The following is a 17407-nucleotide window of genomic DNA, read 5'->3' as shown; positions in this document are numbered from 1 at the left end:
AAGCACAAGGCGAATAGCTCAAATGTTCAAGGAGGAAGTGCTAAATCTAAAATTATTGGTGAGTGGTCATAGTAGGTCCTTGGAAGAGGATCACACTTAATTACTCGGCGACCTAAGGTTTTGGACACTTACTAAAACCCAATGCGGGTGCAAATTTTGTGTACATCCAAATGATGTATATACCCAGTGATTTCTGAGAACTTATGTTTCCATATGTCGATTAGGCACAATTGCTCCATTAAAACCAGGATCGCCTCAGCCTTACTAATGCAATCACTGAGAAAAGTAGATACAACAACCTATTCCTCCTCAACATCCACTGTGTCACTCTCCAATGACAGCAGCACCCACCGCAATGTTGAAAATGCATGTTGTGCATTACAGTGCACTAAGTGGCAGTCACCACAGGGGTGCCTTCCACTTATTGTACTCAAATATAGGGGGATACCTATGCACATACACCACCCCCATTGGGGGCCTGCAACAGGCTGCCAAACAAGATCTCCACCAGCCTTTTCATGACAGTGTCGCCGCCATGGAAAGGCTGGCTCACAGCCTGCATGATAATATGGTGGACGTGCCAGTAAATGTCAAATGTCAAATGTAAATGTCAAGGTATTTTGTAGAGCGCACTGCCACCAAGCGGTTTCCTGGCGCAATTACTCATACCGCTGTGGAACCCTTCCTGGCTTTCCCTGTGAAGTGTCCACTCCTAGGCACCCCCAGGGTGAAGCCAGGCATCCTAGCGCTGTTGGGGCCGGTGTGGAGGTTAAGCAAGCTATTGCCCAGAGTTGCAGAGTGGGGCCCATGATTAGAATAGGCACCGAGGCGAGAATTGTCAGGTCCGAGGAAATTGAGCCCAAGACCCGCCGAGGCGGGAATTGAACCCTGGTCCCGGGTCAGAACTCTGCATCAGGGTCTGCCGCTCTAACCATTGAGCCACACTCCTCCACTAAGGCACCACCACCATTTTATGCATGCAGACGGCTCCGCCAGGCATTCGGTCTGATTGCCTGTGGTGGTTCCGTGGTGAAAGGTCTTTCCGTCCGCCATGATTACAGTCTAGATCACCTGCCATCGTAATGTGGCTGGGAAATTCACGGTCCAATGGCCGAAGGACTGCTACCGCATGGCTGGCGGTGACGGTCCTTCCGCCATCGTAATGAACCCCTTAGTCCCTAGTCCAGTGTTTGTACCACAATATAGTCACTAGTTGTTACTGCCGCCAGACACTCTAGATGATTTTAGCAAATTATTGTGACTTCTGTTGTGCTGTCTAGCAGAGTCAGAGCCCACTCTGTTCTGAATACGAGTCCTCAATATGTGTGGCATGTCTTTTATCTCAGTCACCTTCTTCTTTTCAAATTGAGGTTTTTACTGTGGAAATTTTTCTTCCTTTTTTATTATCAAGTCAGAAGAGCATTGCGACTCCTTCATCTGTTTCACGTACTCCACTAATCTGCGCTCTGATCGACCTCCTCGCTCTCTTTTCGATGACTCCTGAAGGAATGAGAAGGTTGTGTATTAGTGGCCTTATACCTTTAAAGCTGTTTAATTGTTTCATAGTTATGCAAATTGTAGCACATCTCAGAAGACTCCTGTGGAGGAGATCCGCCTTGTACTTTAATCTTGTCTTTATTTTTCTTATTATCCCAGCATTCTTTTAAAGACTGTGGTGCCTGTTTGCGGTTATCCTTTTCAGAATTATACTTAATTTGTAGTTTGTTAGGCCTGGCTCCCAAATTATCTCAACCTCTGGATGTATAGGCTTGAGCGATAATCATTTTTGGCAGTTCTCACTCCTGATTCATTAATGGTATATGGGCGAGACATTTCTATACCGCTGACTGCTGCTGCTTCCTCTTTAATAAAACTAGAAATAATTCAAGAGACTGTAGCATAATTGCTAATAAGTTTAATTCCCTGATCCAGGGCATGGGCAACAACTATTGATGTTGTATAAATAGCAGCAATTACTGTGCCCTACTTGGCGCAGTTTTCTACCGGGGGAACCATCTCCAAAGGAAGGCACTTTGTGAGAATTCTATGTTTATCTTGGGGTCCTGTATGGGGAAACACTGCTTCAAACTGATTTCTTTTGTGCAATCCAGAACGGAATCTGCTCCGGTCTAAGGGGAACCTTACCTATAACTCTGTACTAATTTTGGGCAGCTCCAATTGTGGTTGTGCAGATAGAACAGCCCTTGCTGGGGCTGATGTTATGTCTCGCATAACAAATTGTATTAGTTGTCTGTATAGTGTAATTATAGCTGTATAAAGTCTACACATTTCTGCTGCTGTGAGAACTCCTATTTGCGGATATGGTCTATAGCTGGCTAGGACTGGCCATGTTACCTCCTCATTACTGAGGTGACCCAGTCTGACATTTTCTATTGTATGTGGTAGGGTGCCTTGGATGAATGTGTATTTAGAATCTGCTAGTTGCTTCAATCTACCCACGTTTCAACACAATGTGAGGAAAATGTGTTTTTTTACAAAGTTTGAGGTTTGCAAGGAATTCTGGGTAACAGTCCTTGGTGAGAGCCAGACAAGTCACCCCATCCTGTATTCCCCTGGGTGTCTAATTTTAAAAATTGCATAGTTTTGCTAGGTTTCCATAGGTGCCAGCAGTGCTAGTGTTTAAAATCTACAGCTAGGCACTTTGCAACAAAAGGGTCAGTTTTCACTTTGAAATTGTGGTGTGTCTATGTTGCGTTTTGGGCCATTTCCTGTTGTGGGCACTAGGTCTACCCACACAAGTAAGAAACCATTTTTCTTGAAAGACTTATGGGAATGAAGGGTGGGTGTAATTTTGTGGATCCACGCAGATTCCAGAACTTTGCACCACAGAAATGTGAGGGATATGTGTTTTTTTTTACAAAGTTTGAGCTTTGCAAGGAATTCTGGGTAACAGACCTTGGTGAAAGCCAGACAAGTCACCCCATCCTGGATTCCCCTGGGTATCTAATTTAAAAAAATGTATATGTTTTCTAGGTTTGCTTAGGTGCCGGCAGAGCTAGGGTTCAAAACCTACAGCTAGTCAGTTTGGGCCGTTTCCTGACGCGGGCACTCGGCCTACCCACACAAGTGAGGTACCACTTTTTTTCTGAAGACTTTGTGGAATGTGGGGTGGGCGGAATTTTGTGGATCCATGCAGATTCAAGAACTTTCCATCACAGAAATATGAGGAAAATCTATTTTGTTTTACAAAGTTTGAGGTTTGCAAGGGATTCTGGGTAACAGAACCAGGTGAAAGCCAGACAAGTCACCCCATCCTGTATTCCCCTGGGTGTCTCTTTTTCAAAAATGTATATGTGCCAGCAGAGCTAAGGTTCAAAATCTACAGCTAGGCACTTTGCAAAAAAAAGGGTCAGTTTTCACTGTAAAAGTGAAGTGTGTCCACGTTGGGTTTTGAGCCGATTCCTGTTGCGGGGGACTAGGCCTACCCACACAAGTGAGGTACCATTTGTATTAGGAGACTTAGGGTAACACAGAATTGTGAAGCAACTGTTATTACCTATTGACTTTTGATGCAGTACTGCCTTTCAAATGAAAGACAATGTGTAAAAAAGAAGTCACTTATTATCATGCTACTATGGGTACTTACAATTTCGGAAATGTGCAAATAGCTACTGTTTATAAACTCTATATTTTGTTACAATTTCAGAAATACATAGGTGTCTTTCATCCCGACTTTTCACTGTATTTTTGTTCTCAAATCAATTGCTATATACCCGGTACATACCAAAACATTGCAAGATGCTGCTCAGTTATTGGCTTTAGCTACGTCGGGTTCTTGGTGAACCTACAAGTCATATATACCCCTACGTCCAGGAAGGTCTAGTGGATGTAACTGTATATTTGTGTCAACTCATTTTCAATTTTTCCTATTTTCAACTTTTAGTTTCTATAAAGAAACCTTGAAGGATCTACACAAATGACCCCTTTGTGAATTCAGAATTTTTGACAAATTTTCTAAAATGTATAGCTTTCCAGGATCCATTATTGCTTTCATACCTGTTTCTACCATTGATTGGAAGAAGGTTGAAAGCACAAAAATTGCAAAAATAGGTTATGGCCCAGTAAAATGCCAAAACTGTGTAAATATTTTTGGTTTTCAGACAAACGTCTCTCAGTCCCTGAAATCTGGAAAAATTGTAATTTCAGCCCCAAAACCCTTTGTTGATACAATTTGCTGGGGGAAAAACAGACGCTTTCATTTGCAGCACTTTTTATTCCCAGTTTTAAAAAAAATATATATATTGCTGTATTTTGACTAATTTCTCGGTCCCTTCCAGGGGAATCCACAAACCCTGGGTACCTTTAGAATTCCCATGATGTTGGAAGAAAAGGACACAAACGTGGCATGGATAACTTATGTGGTCAAAAAGTTACAGGGGCCTAAGCGCAAACTACCCCAAATAGCTAAAAAACGCTTGGCACAGGGGGGGGATAGGCCAAGCAGCGAAAGGGTTAAAACTCTTTGCACTTGCTGTGAACTGTCGTCATATGGGTGTATTTTCAAAAGATAAAATTATCAGAGATTGACCGGTGATGGTACTGAAGCTCGGAGCAGGGAGCCCAGTATGTACGAGAATCACTTGATTGATAAACAACCCAACATGCCTCCTCATGCAGGTGAATAATCATATAACAGCATTAGAACAAAAATGTTCAGAAAATATAGAAACCGTTATATTTTAATATGTTGCTGAAAATGCATTAATAGGCACTGTCCACTGAATAGCTCCAGTTATTGCCTTCATGGCCTGCCATCATGACCAACTCCTGCAACACCTCTCACTTCACTCTGACCTGTCTGCCCAGTGCCATCATCCAACGCTCTTCAGCAGCGGCGGTGTGGTCTCTACCACTGATGTCCATCTTGTTTCAATAGCACATTCATTACCTCAAACCCAGTGCAGCAGCTCTTTCCCTGCATGCTCTGTGCACATAACTAAACTGGGCAATGCACTTATCATGTGGTGCATTGATTTGGAACCTTTGTGACCTGTGACTCACTAAAAAGGCTTTAATCACAACCTCCAGTGCTACAATGAAAGTAGCAGCTCAGTCAGGACACTATTCATTCTACTGTAGGTATTATTCCAATGTGTGGTTATTTATTTGCTGTGTCCTCTTTCTGTTTCTCTGTCTTCTTCCAGTTACATCATTACATGAGGGATCTTCATTTTAAAACTACCTCTGGTGATGAAATCTACTTCGATGATCTTGGGGACCCGCCCACGCACTTTCACATTTTTAACTGGCATTACCTTGATTGGGGTAATTCGACAAGAATCAAAGTGGGAAGCTTCCATCGAAGCCCTTCTGGGGAGGAACAGCTCACCATTGATGACCGAGCCATTCTTTGGCACCCCGACTTTAAGCAGGTAATGGCTCCTGTCTGAATTGGGAACAGACGTGGACAAAAGGTGAGATCCATATGGATGTGCAAGAATAAGAATAATCAAAAGAGAAGTCATTGTTGCCTCATTTTGAGTTTGTATCAGCAGGTGAACCACAATCTATCACGGTTCAGTTGCCCCCCTTACCTCTCACGTACATATTTACAAGCCCCTAGCGCCACGGGAATGTCACTTTTTTCATGCTCCAGCGGGGTCCGTGCAAGCCCATATTTAGAAGGCTGCGTTGAGCCATTGTGCATGGCTTAACAGTGACCTGCTAATCTAGCCCTCCAAACACAGCTTTTCTGCAGCAAAGGGACATGCAATGGGTGCTTCTGGGGGCGTTCCCAGCAACACCCAGGGCTTTTTGACTCTGCCCCAGATGTACAAGGATCTGTAAATCTGAGGCAGCGCTAAACATGTGCCTTTCAAAAGGAGGACGTAATGTGATGTAAAGAGTAGTAATACTTTTATTTCTCCTAAGTGTTTCTATATAAAATGTTGATGCCCTGCAGCCCAGCAAGCCTTCCTGCTGCGCTACTGTGCATCAAAACAAAAGGGTAGGAATGTGCAGTATCTATGAGGGCGCCTGCCTAGGCGCATGTCATCCCGTGTGCACCAGTGCAGGGGAGAAGGAGAGAAATGCACCACATCTTTTAGATATTGCGCACACCTACCCAATGTGAGTTTTCTGCCGGTAGAGCCTAAATATTCTCAAGTGGCAGAGACCTTTAACCTCACATCTTGTCTTCCACTTGACCGCCAGCTTACAGTAGCAAATGCCTGGGTTGTATTGGGCAGAATGAAGGTCACAACGTTCCCCAGCCCTGGGCTACCGTGTCAGGCTTGGCGACCCACGGCAGGGACATTGTCAAATGATGCCCACACTCAAGGACAAAATTCCTCAAATTCCAGGACCATTTACTTTATTGTTTTTCAGGAAAAAACTCAAGAACTATAATATAAAACACAAAAGTTTGTATCTTGCAAGTTCTTATGCCTTCAAAGCAAACACCACTGCAGTGGATGCTCTGAAGGCTTAGAGGTTCCCAGCAGGAATGCGGGGGTCTCTAAAAGCAAGTGGCAGCACTTTATCAGAGGAGCAGAGAGTGTAGCCTTTGCTGACCTCATGGGTAAGCACATTTCCACCACAGTCTAAATGCCAGTTGTCATGTGTGCAGGATGGACCACATGCTGATGACGTTGCTAATATAATCAAGTGTACTAACCACGTACAATGGTTGTTGTTAACAGAATAACACACTAAGTGCCACAAGTACAACCAATTCATGTTGTGACTCTCAAATCACAATTTGCAAGTTGCTCATTGAAAAGTGCTGTGTATCAGACACATCTAGCAATGGGATTGCAAATGACCTACCTCATTCATTTTCATGAGGTAGGTTGCAATTTGTGGCCCATTGGGTATGGCCTGTGATCTCATGGATGGTGGACTACTAGGGTCAGCAGACCACCATGTGTGTGGTTGCTTTTTAAATGAAGCAATATTCTTTATAGTTAAATACAGCCCATTTTCCATTAAGGAAAACAGGATGCATTTAAAAAAGAAAAACAAACAGTGTCCTTTTCATTTTAGAGTAGGCAGTGGTCTGAGGGATCACTGCCTGCTCTTAAGAAGAAAAATGTGCTACCATTCACTAAGGAGAAGGGCTCCCCTTACTGTTTGCAACTGGCTAACCACCTACTTGAAGTAGGCAGTAAACTCAAAATATTTTGCGGTTGCAAAACAAGTGTACATACCCCTGTGACCCGCTGTTAAGAAAGGACACCCTTGGCACGCTCCTTCCTAATAGCAAGTAGCAAACCCTATTTACCAAGTCAGAAATAGGTTACTGAGGGTTGGTACATGGCAAAAGCCATTTTAGCGGTGGCAAATGGGCCGAATCTCCATTTGAAAGTAATTACTTAATTGTAAGCTTCAACTATGATTTATAATGCTTAGCTAATATTTGAGAAACAATTCCTGGGCTATATCTTTAGCTGTCAAGCTTTCGTTTCATACCAAAGATCCAACGGTTTGATGAGTGCAGGAAGAGTCCGGACCAGGGTGGGTCTGCTCAGTTCTTTAGCAGAGATTCACCCAAGGAACCAGATCCGCAAATGTTTTTGAAACAACAAATTCTTGCAGTCAGAGATTTGGGGGGGTTAGAAATTGAGAGTGCATATGAATCATCTTCGTCCTGTTTCTTAAGAAGGTTGCATTAAGGTGACGTAGAAGTAAGAATGAAGTAAAGCAGAGTTGTTTGGCAGGCTGGTGGAAGTGTATGTGACTTTTGAAGTAAGTTTGTCCAGTATTGTTTCAAATGTATGTGTGCATGAGAAGCTGGAATTAGATGTGCTTGTGCATGAGGAGCAGTGAAGCTCTTTGAGGTGAAATGTGATGTGGGTGTGGTGTGAGAGGTTACATTTCAGTATTATAGTAGTGTTCTGGATGATCTGAAATCTGTGAATAAGTTATTTGGAGATTCCGATGTATTGTGCGTTGTCGTAGTCTAGACAGCTAGTAAAGCCAGCTAGCAAAGTATTGTTGCATAACTGTCCTTCTGGTGTTCTGGGGCATCACCTTGAAGTCTTTCATAGTATATGTAGGATGTGAAAGCAGGAGGCACTCTCTGCATTGACTTGTGCCATCACTGTGTCCTCTAGAAAGACCCCCAGGTTTTCTGCATGGTTGGTAGGTGTTGGTCCTAGCTCCAATGGGCGAAAGTTGTAGCCCTATGAAAAGGTCCTGGTTGCAAAGATCAGAACCTTTGTCTTGTTAGACTTTAGTTTAAGACAGATGGTTTGCATCCATGCTTCTACCATGGTCATGCATTTGGTGAAGTTGGTTCTAGTGGCAGTTGTATTGCCCATCAGGGAGAGGATGAGTTGGGTGTCATCGGCACAGGGGATGAAGGTGAAGTCTTGTGATTGGATGATGTTGGTGAGCGGTGTCATGCAGATGTTGAACTGGATAGGGCTGAGGGACGATCCCTGAGGGAGTCTGCAGATCAGGTGCTTGGTTTCTGATGTGAAAGAGGCAGTCTGGCCCTTTGTGTTGTTCTTGTGAGGAAGGAGCAGATTCAGGTAAGCGTGGATCTGTGGATGACAATGTTATGGAGTCTTCTGATGAGCGTGTTGTGGGAGACAGTACCCAAAGCCATGTAGAGGTCAAGGAGAAAGGACGGCTGTGCTTCCTCTGTCCAGGATGGTCTGGATGTCATTGATGGCTGCCATGAGTGGTGTTTTGGTGCTGTGGTTCATACTGAGTCCTGATTGGGATTGTCTAGCAGGTGGTGATGCGCGAGGTGGGTTGAGAGTTGCTTGTTGATGGCTTTCTTTTGCAGCAAGGCACAGACACATACAGAAACTATGCTAGGCAGTTGCATCAATTTTCTCTGCCTTTGAAAGCTGTTCCGGTTATATAGCCAGTTTGACTTGGCTGGCTCTGGTACAGACACTGGGACCAATTCATCTGGACAAGGAAGAAAAGGCAGAAAATCAGAGAACAATACATTTTATCTTGGGGTAGGAGAACATCAGGCTTTGAGATGTAGAAAAATGATCCAAATTCTGGCATGTGTTCGTTTCGGTTCAGTTTACTTTTTTAACTTTTTTAACTCTTCTCTCAACACTCACGCTTGTCCACATCCTTGGGTGATACATTTAACAAATACTACTCTGGACCTCCAATCAAACAATTGAATGTACCGATAAAGTCATTTCAGAGACAGAAGTCAATCTAAACAAGGTTGTTTCTACTATTAAACACAGCCTTGTAGGGAAAGCCCTGGACCTGATGGTGTCCTGATAAAATGTTACATATTATGTTACAATAATTAATATTGCATACAAATCACCCCCAGGGGGTTATCTCGGCACAAGGAGCCTCCAGACACCATACCGCTGTCACTTCAAAAACTATCCCTAAAACAGTTCAGTTTTAAGTGATTTACTAAATTTGAGATGATCCGTACAGAAACATAAATGAACAGGGAGAGCATTCCAGTAGAGAGAATCTAGAGAGGAGAAAGCTCTCCCCTCTAAGCGAGACTTTTTAACACAAGGGATCACAAGCAACCTTTTTCCACGTGAATGAAGTGACTTGTTAGACTTTACAGAGTGTGCCTCGAGGTTAAGCATTGTGAGCCCTTCCCTATAAGGGTTTTGTGAGTCATACAACGGATCTTAAAGACAATCCCCTTACGAACTGGCTATCAATGGAAAGACCGTAACAGAGAAGTGGGTGAGGCCTTTGCAGGAGCTTTGCAGATAAGAGATCTGCTGTGTTTTCTCCACCTGTAGTTTTGTCAACTAGGACTCATTGATAGAAGTGAGTAAAGCATTACCATAATCCAAGTGACTCGCCACTAAGGCTTGGACAAAGGAAGAATTGGGATGGCACTTCTTCACAAATGTTTCATTTAAAAACAAAGTCCCCCAGTTTTGCAGACCTGAGCTTCCATACACAGGGATTGGCCCAGGAGCACTCTAAGATGTTTAACAATCATCTTTGTGGTTGGAGCAATACCAACTTCTTGTGACCACAGGTTTGAGGCCCATAGGTTGTAATCTGTAATAAATGGGGGTCTCTCGTTGGCAGAGATAGGTACCTTTGTCCAGACCCCTGGAGCTGAACCCCCTTGCAGAATTGTCAGGTCACCTGTGGCAGGTGTCCTGTACAATTGCCCCACCAGTTCAGAGGTTCTATCCTGGATTGGATCTCAGCCCAGGGTCTGTACCCTTAGACTAGGCAGAGGTCAGGGGTGAGGTTGCTCTCTCCCTAAACCCATACTGGGGACTTGCCCCCTCCTACCTAGACCGGTGCCCTGAGAAGACAAACCAGTAGGGGTACTGTTAGCAGGCTCCCCTTCCTTCAAGTCAGGGTGGGACACCTTGAAACTGGCCCTCCAACCCAGGGTTTGTACCCTTAAGCTGGACCTGTGCCTGGCAACCCAGGACTAATGGGGGAGTACACCAACACGCCCTAAGGGAAACACACTCCTCTGTGTAATAGTCTGCCTGGTGTAGGCCCTTCTGCCTCTTGTCCACCTGACAGAGCATGAAGACTCCCCAGGCCAGAAGTGGCCACTCCAGGGTTAGTCCTGGGGGGCTCTGACCTCAGAGCTGGCAACCCCTTAACCACTGTTCTTTCCACTTGGGACTGTACCCCCCTCACCCCTCTCTCTGGACTCACACACACCCCCAAATGCAGAGGGGCTGTCAGTCAAGAGAGCTGGTATCCCAAAGCTCAACTGACACCTTTGGATCCCCTCAGGGAATGGCCTCTCGGGACAGACTAGGCCCCCTCCTGGTGTTCCCTCATGGAACCAACCATGACTTGAGACTGGGTTTCAGATACCTCAGGACACAGCCCACTCCAACTCCTTCTCCTCTGAGATAAGACATGGGACCCATCACACCCTCTCACTACCCTGGGACCTATCTGTGCCATCACAACCCTCCCCTACCTCACTTGGTGAGGGCAATCATGAGCCACCTCCTTCAGGAGCACCCCCAGATGCCTCTTGAGACCCTACAGAATCCACCAAAAGGTCTGCCTCCAGTGTGAGCTCCCAGGGGCCAAAGAACTCACACTCCACCAGGTGTTGGCAAAGCTCTGAAAAACGGGGACTTAAAATATGCTCTAGGCTATTTGAATCACACAGCCCCATGCAGGTGTTAACCAAGATACCTTTTGCCTCACCATCCAATGTTGCACACATGTACCCCACATAACTCTCCTGAGATTAGCAAGACTGTCTCTGTCACTCAACCTACACTCTTCTGGGTGGCCTCCACATTCCCGACCGGGACTTCTAGCAAGGGGGAACCCCTCTCCCTACACCTCTCATCTATGATATTGTACCTGAGCCTCAAAACACAGTTCATCACGATGATCCTATAGTGGTTCCCGAGGCTCCTGAGTGTGCCCAAATTCTGGAGAGGGAATATAAAACATGCAAAAACAGAAAAAGAGCGAGACTACACAAGACGCAAGCCTCACGGTACAGAGCTACTACAAAATCACGACAACCCTTAACTAAGCTCGAAGGGTCAATTAAAGACATGATTGAAAGGGTCCTAACAGATACCATCGAAACTATGTTGATTAAGATCTCAAGTGATATTGTAGAAACCCTAAAAGACTGCGTATCTGCTATTCTAAGCAAATGTGATAGAATGAACTCACTGTTATTCCAAAAGGTAACAGAGCGCCTTGCTCTAGATCCACAACAGACTCTGACACAACAAAGCCAACCTACGGAGGAGACCAATAGTGCAGTGACTATGCCTAATCCAGTACATTTGCCACATATCCCCACCTCGAATTCCACAATTAACTCTAAAACTGTTGATAAAACATTGCATTCAATTCGACAGCACATCCCAGACCCTAAAAATAACTATAGACCCAACTCCAATGAAGAGGATGCCTCAAAAAGATTTAGCCATAGAACGGGCAATGGACAATATCCTAAACCTATGGTAAATTTACCCCCAGAGGCAACTCCGTTTGTGGCGGTACTGGTTAATGTACCAAGGCTTAAACCAGGAGAATCAGAAACCCAGCTTACCCTTATGGAAAACGTAAAGAGTTGGTGTGATACAAATTGCACAGGCCCAAGTGACATTTCTGCATCTATAAGCCTGGCAAGAAGAGTAACTTGGTTGGGTCCGACCGCCAAATGCTTTTCTGATGACTGTGTCATTATAAACTTTAGGAACCCACATGTTTGCACAAGGTTATTTTGGGACGCTACAAATATTACTCTTGGGCAAATTTGTGCTGTCCCACTAGGTTTTTTCTATCCCCGCCCAGCACAACAAACTCCCCTGTTGACTAAGAATACAAGGAAAAACACCCAACGACAAAATGTGCATCTAGCTACCTGGGCAACTCAATCACTAAGCTCCCAACTGACTCAAAATAACAAAGACCCTGTGGCTTCTACTCCAGGTCTGGAACTGAGAAACAGTTTTGATGTCCTAACAGATCTTGATGCTAATATTTGACTGTCTCCACAGGAGGGGGTGGAGGATCAGCCCGGAAATATCACTGACACCAGAAATTTAAAATTAATGACATGGAACATTTCTGGTCTCCAAGCCAAAAGGGAAGACACACTATGGCTGGAAATAATAAAGCAACATGATGTGGTTGCATTACAAGAAACTTGGGACACCGAATGTAACTTTTGGGTTGAAGGTTATGTATCCTTTTTCTTAGCAGCACAAAAGTCACATAGGGGGAGAAGCAAGGGAGGCTTAGTGCTCTTAATCTCAGTAAGTCACACGGGGGTGATGAAAATTATAAATGCTAACTCTCCCAACTGCCTAGTTTTAGAGGTTTTGATGAACACGGGGGAAAAAATCCTCTATGTAAATTTTTATAATTCAACAGAAGGTTCACAAGGTAGTGAAAATATCCTTATGTTGACCTACTTTTTAAATGATTATAAAAAGAATCAATCTACATTTGTTCATTATATACTCTTAGGTGATTTTAATACACATTTATGTAGTTTAAACTGTTATTACGGTGTTTGCCTGGAAGACGATTATTTGACTCACCCGCATTTTGAACACTCCGCAAAAGGGGGTGCCCTAGAAGAACTGCTGATAAATCTCGATATATCAGAACCCATTTTTGTGAACCCTAAAGACAGAGTGGCAACATACAGTGCCAGGGGTAGTAACACTATCATTGATTTTATTTTTGGGTCACCCAGTATTCTTAAAAATGTAATTTCCTATAATGCAACTCAGACGGCATTTAGTGACCATAACCCGGTTATTATGGAACTAATTAACAGTAACTCAACCATAATAAATACCGGACAACAACCAATTTACCCCACAGCAATCCGGGCTCATGACCAGGGTAGACGAGTCAAATGGTCTAGGATCATTGCTGATGACTTTTTTAATGATTTGTGTGACAAAGTAAGTTTAGAATTAAACATTTACAGAGATCCACTGACTACTGGAGGGAATGTTATAAAAGCCTTTGAAGATATATGTAAAAATGTTGCTCAGACACTTACGTGTAAACCTAACCACAAGCCTCGCAAAGTGCCTGGATGGTTCAACGCCGAATGTTCCAAGGCACATAAAAACCTACTAGAAGCCTTGAAATGTACTCCGCGTGATACTGTAGAAGTGTCAAAACTCAGGAAGGTATATAAAATAACGACTGAGGCACGTAAGAGAGAAATTAGAGACAAGGCCTGGGAATCATTATACGATAGACTAACATTGAGGGACAGTGCCAAGTTTTGGTCTATAGTGAATTCACCTCTGTTTAATGGCAGAGAAAATGAGGTATTGGAGGTTAACATCACTGAGAAACAATGGCTGGACCATTTTGAAATTATCTATGGCAGTAAGATCACCATAACTCCTTTCACCCCTATAGACTCTATAACCCCAGATACCCCATTGAGAATAACGGTGAAAGAAGTACAAAATGCCATAGAAAATACAGCAGGCGGAAAAGCCCCCGGCCCGGACGGGGTTCCCGCTGATATGTACAAGGCACACTCTCATGTGTGGTCCGTGGTCCTTGCAAATGTTTTTAATCTAGCTTGTATGGACAAATCTAATATACCTACATCTTGGTCACACTCTATCATCATCCCAATTTTTAAGAAGGGCCAAAGGGGTGACCCTAGGTGTTACAGACTGATATCGTTGCTCGACTCGTCATTTAAGATTCTAGGCAAAGTCATTTTAAATAAAATTAATAAGTGGGAAAAAGAAAATGAAATTTTATGCAATACCCAATATGGGTTCAGAACTGGGAGGGGTACTGAGGAACAGTGTCTTAATATGTATATGACCATTTGTAAATATACTGTTGCTGCCAGGGGGTCAATCCATCTGGCTTTTATGGACTTGCACACAGCCTTCGACCTAGTAAATAGGTCGAAGCTGTGGACAATTCTCCTGGAGATGGGTTTGGACCCAGCACTGGTAAATTTTCTAGCTTACCTGCACAGTGATCTGACTGCATCAGTGCGTATGACAATAGATGGAAAATGCACCTCTGGGTTTAGATCTGCTAGAGGGGTAAGACAGGGGTGCATTTTAGCCCCCATGTTGTTTTCTTTGTATATCAACTCATTGTATTCTGTTTTATCAACTGCTACACCAGATATACCTAGCATGGGTGGGTCCCCTCTGCCCGTACTGATTTATGCCGATGACACGGTCCTCATTTCTAGAACCCCAAATGGATTACCGTTGCTTCTTGACTCATTTGGGACTTTTATGCAGAAATTAGACCTGGTAGTAAACATGGAAAAGTCACACGTTATGTCAATTGGGAAAGGAAAGAAAACTACAAAAACCCTGCGATGTAATGGTGTGATATTGTCTAAAGTTAAAACATTTACATACCTAGGCGTAATATTCGATGACTTGGACACCTGGACCCCCCAGATTGCTAATAAAGCGATGGCCGTACGTAGGTCATTTGCAGCCATATTGAGCTTCGCAAAAAGACTGGGAGGGAAACCTACTGAAGCCATACTCACCCTGTATAGAGCCAAAACTCTGGCTTTGGCTAGATATGGGGCTGGGATTTGGGGCTATAAGGATCTTACCCCAATACAGAAAGAAGAGAACAAGTCCATGCGTTCTCAATTGGGTTTACCACAGTCCACTCCCTCCTTTTCTGTCCTTACGGAATTTGGGCTAGGACATATTGAGGATGCACTTAACCTGGCCCCACTACTTCTCTGGGTGAAATTATGGCTGAATCCTAGTCTGACTTTAAATCATAAAATTATCAGCGATTGTATGGGGAGAGATAATGCCAATGACATAAAATGGCTGAAACACATTAAATCCGTAGCTACACAATTGGGCCGCCCGGAATTATATTTTAACCCCGAAAGTCTGTGTAAAGAGGATGTCACATGGATTAAAATCCAATTTATGAATAATAGAAACACCCATCGTGAAGACCAGGAAATCGAGAAAACTACTGTAAGGGCACACTACACAGTAATATCAACTATGACCATTCAGCCTTATTTGATGGTAGTGAATAGGCCATATCATCGGTGGCTATTGATGAAATTCCGTTTTAACCAGATGCATCTTCTATTGGGTGAATATCTGAAACTGGAATAAGCCTAGGGATAATGCTCCTTTTAAATGTGATGCCTTCACTGATCAAGACCTGATACACTTTGTATTTTTTTGTCCCTTTTTTGTTGAGGGAAGGAAAAAATATATTATACCACTCCTTAGGGACAAGGGATTTAGGCAAGTGAAACCTGCATTGTTGTTCCTACAACTCATGGAGACCCCTATTGTGATGTTCGGGGTTGCCAATTTTTTAGTAGCAGCGATGCGTGCTAAACGGCATTGATCGCTGAATACTCCAATGACGGAATGTATTATGGAATAGCCAAAGTTTTAGATTTATTTTTTCTATCATGTGCTGTTCATTTATTTTGCTCCCTGTTGTGATCAGGCTTTCAGGATGAAGTAACATGGTAATGAAACTACCTATAAACGTAATCTGATGGTTTTTAGGATATATGAATCATTTCTAATGTTTTAATTGTTTCTGACTTTTTCCTACACAATTGTTCTTAATCGTTTTTAACAATTGCTTGTAATTGAATTGCATTATTGATTTGTGTATGTATGTGTACTCTCGTATAAATGTGTGTGTAGTATACTTTTATGATTTTAAAATAATCGAATAAAGTATTTTTGACTCTGAAAAAACCTCTCATCTAGAGTCAGTAGAGTGTCCCTCTCACTACTAGGAATATGAAACCCTGTGCCAGTTCTCAATCCACTTCAGGGACACTGCACACCACTGGAGCAACATCATCAGCCTGAACCCCCTTGTATATGTCAACCCTCTCCTTCAAGTCAGGTGCCACATCTTTGGGTGTGTGTGCTGCTCCCTCAGCACTACATAACACCATTTTTGCTGCCACCATCTGTGCTGGACTTCACCTCCAGCCCAGAAAAGCTCACTTCCTGAGCTACACACATTTCTTTTTCAGCAAAGGCTCACTCTATGGATTACAAACAGCTGCCTGAAGCTAAACTCTGTGAACACTGAAATCCTTATCCTCAGACCCTCCACCTCCACCTGGGACAACTCCTGGTGGCCTTCTGCCTTCAGGAGCCCGCCCACCCCTACAAACCACACACATAGCCTAAATATCATCCTCAACTCCTCCCTCACCATGACCCGCCAGATCAATTCCATCGCCTCCACCAGCTTCAGCTGCCTTCAGATACTCCGCAAGACCTTCAAAAGGATTCCCCCCGAATGCAGAAAGACCATCACCCGTGCTCTCATAGCAAGCACACTGGACTACCGCAACATCCTCTATGCCAAAATAAACAGCACTCTCCTACACAGGCTCCAAACCATCCAGAACACCACAGTCAGACTCATGCTTGGAAGCCCACTACACAAACACATGACCCAACACCTACAAGACCTCCACTGGATCCCCATTGAGAAGAGAGTAACCTTCAAACTGCTCACCCACACCTACAAAGTCCTCCACAACATCAGACCCAAAAACCTCAACGGGAAATTCTCCTTTTCACGTACCTAAGAGAAACCTACGCTCCGCCGACCTCGCCCTCACAGGGACACCCCACAACCGCAGAACCAGAGCAGGTGGAAGAGCCTTCTCCTACGTCACAGCCAAAACCTGGAATGAGCTCCCAGTCAACATCAGAAGCTCCCCCACCCGGCATGCCTTCAGGAGGAGCCTCAAGACCTGGCTCTTTGACTGAACCGGAGCTGCCCCCTCCCCACCAGCACCTTGAGACCCTCACAGGTAAGTTGTGTGCTTTATAAATCCTTGTTGATTAACCCTGGGCGTAGTGGGAGTAGTGGGGCTATGCGAAGCTTCGTGAAGGTGGCATGAATCTACGCCCACCCACGCTCTTCGCATAGCCCAACTAAGCGCCGCCCGCCTCCCTCCCGCCCTCTTTTACACCCCTAATTT

At 44.1% G+C, this 17407-nt stretch overlaps 1 protein-coding gene across 1 annotated transcript in view; it reads left to right on the top strand.

The window, feature by feature from the left end:
• Window positions 1-5177: 5177 nt before the first annotated feature.
• LOC147689492 (vomeronasal type-2 receptor 26-like) overlaps window positions 5178-17407 on the top strand; it is a 159672-nt gene continuing 147442 nt past the window's right edge. The window contains exon 1 of the mRNA XM_086940117.1: window positions 5178-5405. Within this exon, the coding sequence (XP_086796243.1) occupies window positions 5178-5405 (228 nt within the window). The remainder of the gene's footprint in view (window positions 5406-17407) is intronic.

Source organism: Lissotriton vulgaris, chromosome 10, assembly GCF_964263255.1.
Source record: "Lissotriton vulgaris chromosome 10, aLisVul1.2, whole genome shotgun sequence".
Classification (NCBI taxonomy): Eukaryota; Metazoa; Chordata; class Amphibia; order Caudata; family Salamandridae; genus Lissotriton; species Lissotriton vulgaris.
The sequence above is the reverse complement of the archived record's forward strand: the minus strand, read 5'-3'. Positions and strand labels throughout refer to the sequence as shown.